We start from the raw sequence: 6,077 nt of genomic DNA on the forward strand, positions 1-6,077 counted from the left end.
CCACCCCACTGTGGTCCCCAAGGGCTCAGTGTTGGGCTGTTCCCAGGCACCCCACCCCTGGAGCCGCAATGGTGATGCTGGCTGGTGTGAGCCCCATCCTGCTCCTGCTGGTGCTGCTGCTGTGCCGGGTGGCCCCCAGCGGGCAGGAGCCAGCCCCAGCACAGCTGCGGCTGGTGGGGCCGCGGGGGCCGGCTGGCGAGGGCCGGCTGGAGGTGCTGTACCAAGGGCGCTGGGGCACGGTCTGCGACGATGGCTTCGACTTCCACGCGGCCACTGTTGCCTGCCGGCAGCTGGGCTACACTGCAGCTGTCACCTGGACCCATAGTGCCACCTACGGCCAAGGGGAAGGTAGGGGGCAGGTGGGGAATGGGGAGCGGGGGGTCCTGGCGAGGGCAGTGTGCTTAGTGCTGGCTGGGGCAGCCTGCCCGGGGGGCTGTGGGTGCGGGCAGCCTGCGGGGGGCACTGGATGGGGCCCATGGTGCTGGGAAGGGAGATGGGGACTGCCCCCGACAGTGACCCCCAGCCCTGCGTGTCCTCGTCCCCAGGCCCCATCTGGCTGGACAACGTGCGGTGTGGGGGCAGCGAGGGCTCCCTGGCAGAGTGCATCCACAACGGCTGGGGTACCAGCGACTGCCACCACGGTGAGGACGCTGGCGTGGTGTGCTCAGGACAGCGCCTGCCCAGCACCCCCCCAGAGGCCACCACCTCTGCTCACCTGGGAGAGGTGAGTGCCCAGCAGGATGGATGGGGGGGGCCTTCCCCTTGTCCCTATCCTGCACACCCTTCCCTCCGTGCTGGAGCCCCCATGCCCACCCCTGTGCCCACCGCGGCAGGTGCCGGGGCTGAGCCTGGAGGAGGTGAGGCTGAAGCCCATCCTGGCGCGGGCCAAGCTGAGCATGCCGGTGATGGAGGGTGCCGTAGAGGTGAAGCACAATGGGCGCTGGAGGCAGGTGTGCGATGCCGGCTGGACCAGGAACAACAGCCGCGTGGTCTGCGGGATGCTGGGCTTCCCCCGGGAGAAACACGTCAACACCAGCTTCTACCGGTAGGGATGTGGGAGAGCCACGTTGCAGCCGTGGGGCACGTGGGGCAGGGTGCCTGGCTGGACACACCGTGAGGGCAAGAGACTGGGGGGTGTTGGGGAAGGGATGCACACGTGGATGGGTGTGCAGGGTGCTGGTATGGCCTGGCCATGCCTGGGTTGTCTTCTTGGGGCCTTAGGGCAGAGCTGGGCTCGGCAGCAGCCAGGGGGCTGAGGGGAGAGTCACCAGCTGTGGCCAGCAAAGCGTAGGTGGAAGGAGAGGAGAGGCAAGCGGCCCTTGGCCCCTCCGCCCCCGCCTTGGACTGGGGCTATAAATACAGCCTGTAATGAGCCCCTGCCGGTGCCAGGAGTCGTGCAGTCCCGCCGGGGCATGCAGCGCAGCCAGGCTTGGCATGGTAATTGCCAGTGGGGAGAGGACCTGTCTTCCCCCTGCCGTGCCATGGGAGGAACTCCCCAGCTCCAGCTCCTGTCATGGGGTGGCGGGGAGAGCAGGGGTGATGGGCTGGGGGTCCCGAGCCCTTCAGGGTTGGCACGGCCCCCCCTGGACCTCCTGTCTCTGTGTACCTGCAGGAAGCTCTGGAACATGAAGCTGAAGGACCCCAACTCCAGGTAGGGCTCAGCCCTAGGCAGGGCAGGCAGGGGTACCCTGGGTAGGCACCCAGCATGGGCGTTGGATGGGGGAGAGTCTCCAGTGCCTGAGCTGATGCTGGCCCCTGCTCCTCTCCCTTGGCAGCCTGAAGACCCTCAGCCAGAAGAACAGCTTCTGGGTCCACAGGGTGCGGTGCCAGGGCACGGAGCCCCACCTGGCCCGCTGCCCCACACAGGTGGCCCCGCCAGCCCCCCGCCAGCACGCCTGCCCCCGCGGCATGCACGCCATCATCAGCTGTCTCCCCGGCCCTGCCTTCCAGAAGGGCACGGGCAAGGGCAGGAACAAGACCTCCCAGGGAAAGGTGAGCCCCGGCACGGCCCCGCACCCCGTCCTGCCAATGGAGGGTCCCAGAGCCAGGCAGCACCTGGCCACCCCGTTTGCACCCGTGCCCGTGGTGCAGAGAGGTAGCTGTGCCCTCGGGCCACTGACCGGCTTCTCCCTGTGCCCAGGTCCTCCCAGTGCGGCTGCGAGCAGGCACCCACGCTGGCGAGGGCCGGGTGGAGGTGCTGCGCCACGGGCAGTGGGGCACCGTGTGTGACAAGCAGTGGGACCTGGCTGCGGCCAGTGTGGTGTGCAGGCAGCTGGGCTACGGGACGGCGAAGCAGGCCCTGGTGGGAGCGCAGATGGGCCAAGGTGAGGCACATGGTGTGGCAGGGACTTGGGGCATCACTGGGTTTGGAGGGGCACAATGGGGAAAGCCCCTGTTTTAGCGGGTGCTGCTGGAGCCTCCTGGAATGTCCAGGCAGCTCCAGCCTGCCCTACAAAAGGGCTCCCCTGGCTGTGTCTGCCATGGGCAGCCCCATGCCCGTAGGGAACCCCCAGACCAGGAGAAGGAGGGTGGGGGACCTCTCTGCTCCAGGACAAGCATGGAGCGGGGAGTGCTGACCCTCCCTCTGCTTCAGGCCTGGGACCCATCCACATGAGCAAGGTGCAGTGCACCGGCCACGAGCGCTCCCTGGGCGAGTGCCGCTTCCAGGATGCCGAGCAGAGCGGGTGCCGGCACGAGGCCGATGCCGCTGTCCGCTGCCACGTGCCCCACATGGACTTCCAGAGCCAGGTGAGCCCCTGCCTCCTCCCCAGAGCCTGTGGAGCCCCAGCCCCATTGCACAGCCCCTGCCCCTCAACCTCTGTGCCCAGTGTGGATGCTCAGAGCAGCCCTGGCATGGCCCAGGGGATGGGGGGACACAGAGCAGCATGCCGATGGGGGGGCTGCAGGATGAGTTGGTGGCACAAGTGGTCTTGTGGGGAGGAAGGGATGGAGAGGAAGGTGGGGGAGATGTCAGCTGGATGCATGGGGCTGCCTGCCCCATTGCAGCTCCATGCTCCGGCTCAGCCCCTCTTTGCCTGCAGGTGCGGCTAGCTGGGGGCCGCAGCCCCGAGGAGGGTGTGGTGGAGGTGCTGGTGCCAGTGCAGGGGCGGCTGCAGTGGGGCGCGGTGTGTGGTGCACAGTGGGGGCTGAATGAGGCCATGGTCGTCTGCCGGCAGCTGGGGCTGGGCTTTGCCAGCCATGCCCTCCAGGTGAGTGGGTTCCCAGCCCAGGGCCTGGGCTGCAAAGGGTCCAGTGGGACGTGTGGCGTGGGCATGGGTATGGCTAGGGGCTCTGGGATGGGACAGCCTGTGGCTGCAAGCCCTGGTGGCAGCACTGGGGCAGGGGAGCTGGCAGGGGAGGTGGGGTGGGTGCTGGCAGGGGGTGCGAGGGCTGGTCTGAGCGCTGTGCTCCTCCTCTGCCCAGGAGACATGGTACTGGGCAGGCAGCCCCGATGCTGCCCAGGTGGTGATGAGCGGGGTGCGCTGCACCGGCACCGAGCTGGCCCTCCAGCAGTGCCAGCGCCACGGCCCTGTCCACTGCCCCAGCGGCGGGGGACGCTTCTCGGCGGGGGTCACCTGCACTGCCCGTGAGTACCACGAGCCCACGGGGTACTTCTGGGAGGGGGCACCCCCCCTTCCCCTGGCACAGAGAGTGGGGGGCTGTGCGGGGTGTGGATCGCCTGCTCTATCCCCACTGATCCCCTCCGTGCCAGATGCCCCGGACCTGGTGATGAATGCCCAGCTGGTGCAGGAGACAGCCTACCTGGAGGACCGGCCACTGGAGCTGCTGTACTGCGCCCACGAGGAGCGCTGCCTCTCCCGCTCCGCTGACCACATGCACTGGCCCTATGGCCACCGCCGCCTCCTCCGCTTCTCCTCGCAGATCCACAACCTGGGCAGAGCCGACTTCCGACCCAAGATGGGGCGCCACGCCTGGACCTGGCACCAGTGTCACCGGTGAGTGGCCCGTGGGCAGGGGCTGGCAGTGGTCTGCCCCCTTCCCAGGCCAGGCAGGGCACAGTGGCACCCGTCCCGCAGAGGCTGGCACGCCCCGGGTAATTAGCAGAGTCCACGCTGGCACTGTCATTATGGCTTTATTTGGCTTCAAGGCTGTAATTTGCTCAGAGCCTCTGGGTGCTGCCCACTCCCGGCTGGGCCGGCCACGTGCTCCCCAGCCAGGCACCAGCCCCACACTCAGCCCTTGTCCCCACAGGCACTTCCACAGCATCGAGGTCTTTACCCACTACGACCTGCTGACGCTCAATGGCTCCAAGGTGGCCGAAGGGCACAAGGCCAGCTTTTGCCTGGAGGACACCAACTGCCCTGAGGGTAGGTGTGAGCCGCAGAGCTGCCAGCGACCCTCCCTGTCCTGCTGCCCGAGGGGGGCTCTGCCCATGCCCTCCCTCACCTCCCCTCCCTCCCGCAGGGCTGCAGCGACGCTTCGCCTGCGCCAACTTTGGGGAGCAGGGGGTGAGTGTGGGGTGCTGGGACACCTACCGCCATGACATCGACTGCCAGTGGATCGACATCACCGACGTACCGCCGGGCAGCTACACCTTCCAGGTACGGGGATGGAGGAGCAGGGTGTGGCCCAAGCCACCGGAGCTCAGGGCTGGGGGCCACCCTCCACGGGTACCACCAGCACCCCTCACCCTGCACATCGGGGTGCTGCTCTGCATGCCACAGCCCTGCCTGGCCAAGGCACGGCAGCAGTGCCCCCAGCCCTGCTCCTCTCCCTCCCCAGGTGGTTGTGAACCCCAAGCATGAGGTGGCTGAGTCAGACTTCTCCAACAACGTGATGCAGTGCCAGTGCAAGTACGACGGGCAGCGCGTCTGGATGCACGGCTGCCACACAAGTACGGAGAGATGGGAGCATGGCGGGCAGGGCAGGGGGACGTGGTGGGGCTGGGCGTCCTGCAGGTCCCGTGTCCCCCTCACCCGTGCCATCACTCTCCCCAGGCGATGCCTACGGTGCCGATGTGGTAAGCGATCTGGAGCGACGGGAGCGGCTGGCCAACAACCTTGTATGACCCCCTGGCATTGGCACGCTCCTGGCAGCAGCGCGGGGCAGCCTGGCTCCCGCACCCCAGCCCCTGCACCCTGGCAGCACCACTCTGAGCTCAGGGACTCGAAGACTTTTATATTTATTGATGCTGCCGCAGAGGATGGAGACAAGCACCGGGGCTGGCGGGGAGCACCCGGGGATGCCCAGCACCATGCTCCTGGCTGGACCTGCAGGAGGGGCCCGGGTACCGCGGCAGCCCTCACCTCTGTGGCTCCGGTGCCCCCCAGGACGACTACCTCAGCCTGCCCGCCCAGCCCTCCGGTCCCAGCAGAGTCAGGACAGGCCTTGGTCACTGGCACCCATGCACCAGTCCTGTCCTCATAAAGGTGCTGTGCGATGGGAGAGGGGGTACCCCCTTATCAATCCCACCATCCCCTGCTCCTTCCCCTGCGCTCTTCACCACCAGGACCATGAATCTGGTCCCCAGCCGGGAATGATCTCAGTCTAGGCAATGTCCCCCCGGCCAGGCAATGTCCCCTCTCCGCCACCCAGCGCCACCAGCCTCCCTGGCTGCCTGCGTGTGGCCGGTGCCAAGCAGCTCTGGCTCGCTGCCAGTGGTCCCTGCCGGCCAGGGCACCCTGGCCCTGAACTGGCTGACCCTGTGCACACAAAGGGACCTGGCTAGCTCTGTGGCAGCATGGGCCGGCAGCCAGCCCACCGGCTGCCGCAGCTGCAGCCGCCGTGCCAGGCTTTCCCAGGGTGCCCTGGCAGCTTCCCAGCCCCAGGAGCAGGGATGGGGCCGCTCAGCCCCTCGAAGCCCTTGCTCCTGGGCACAGGGTGGGGACACAGCGGACACCATGCCCTTGCTCTCTGTGTTTCTTTCTTCCCGTGGTTTCTAGCAAATTTTTTTTAAAGGAAATAAATGGGAATATTTGCCACAGACCCACACTCTGTACTGTCCAGCCACCAGCAAGCCAGCTACCAGGCAGTGCCACCCCCTTCCTTGCACACCCCTGCCCGTCCCCACCTTGCTGGCAGACACCAGCCTGGGGTGGGGGGCTGCCAGCACCCAC

The 6,077-nt window shown here is 67.5% G+C and overlaps 1 protein-coding gene across 1 annotated transcript; it reads left to right on the plus strand.

The window, feature by feature from the left end:
- Nucleotides 1–68: 68 nt before the first annotated feature.
- Nucleotides 69–5,556, plus strand: LOXL4 (lysyl oxidase like 4). The gene is made up of 14 exons (XM_009465207.2): nucleotides 69–348; nucleotides 546–724; nucleotides 834–1,045; nucleotides 1,613–1,651; nucleotides 1,776–1,992; nucleotides 2,141–2,324; nucleotides 2,594–2,748; nucleotides 3,042–3,209; nucleotides 3,424–3,586; nucleotides 3,713–3,956; nucleotides 4,213–4,328; nucleotides 4,426–4,562; nucleotides 4,744–4,855; nucleotides 4,959–5,556. The coding sequence occupies exons 1-14, from the start codon at nucleotides 69–71 to the stop codon at nucleotides 5,027–5,029; spliced, it is 2,277 nt and encodes a 758-aa protein (XP_009463482.2). The 3' UTR covers nucleotides 5,030–5,556.
- Nucleotides 5,557–6,077: the final 521 nt, after the last annotated feature.

The sequence above is a fragment of the Nipponia nippon genome, unplaced genomic scaffold (assembly GCF_047370975.1).
Source record: "Nipponia nippon isolate SJK-2023a ecotype South Korea unplaced genomic scaffold, ASM4737097v1 scaffold_3, whole genome shotgun sequence".
In the NCBI taxonomy this organism is placed as follows: domain Eukaryota; kingdom Metazoa; phylum Chordata; class Aves; order Pelecaniformes; family Threskiornithidae; genus Nipponia; species Nipponia nippon.

Coding starts and splice junctions, on each gene's coding strand:
- LOXL4 (XM_009465207.2), top strand. CDS start 69: ATGGTGATGCTGGCTGGTGTGAGCCCCATCCTGCTCCTGCTGGTGCTG. Junction 3,957..4,212: donor ACCTGGCACCAGTGTCACCG/GTGAGTGGCCCG, acceptor TTGTCCCCACAG/GCACTTCCACAGCATCGAGG. Junction 4,329..4,425: donor GGACACCAACTGCCCTGAGG/GTAGGTGTGAGC, acceptor TCCCTCCCGCAG/GGCTGCAGCGACGCTTCGCC.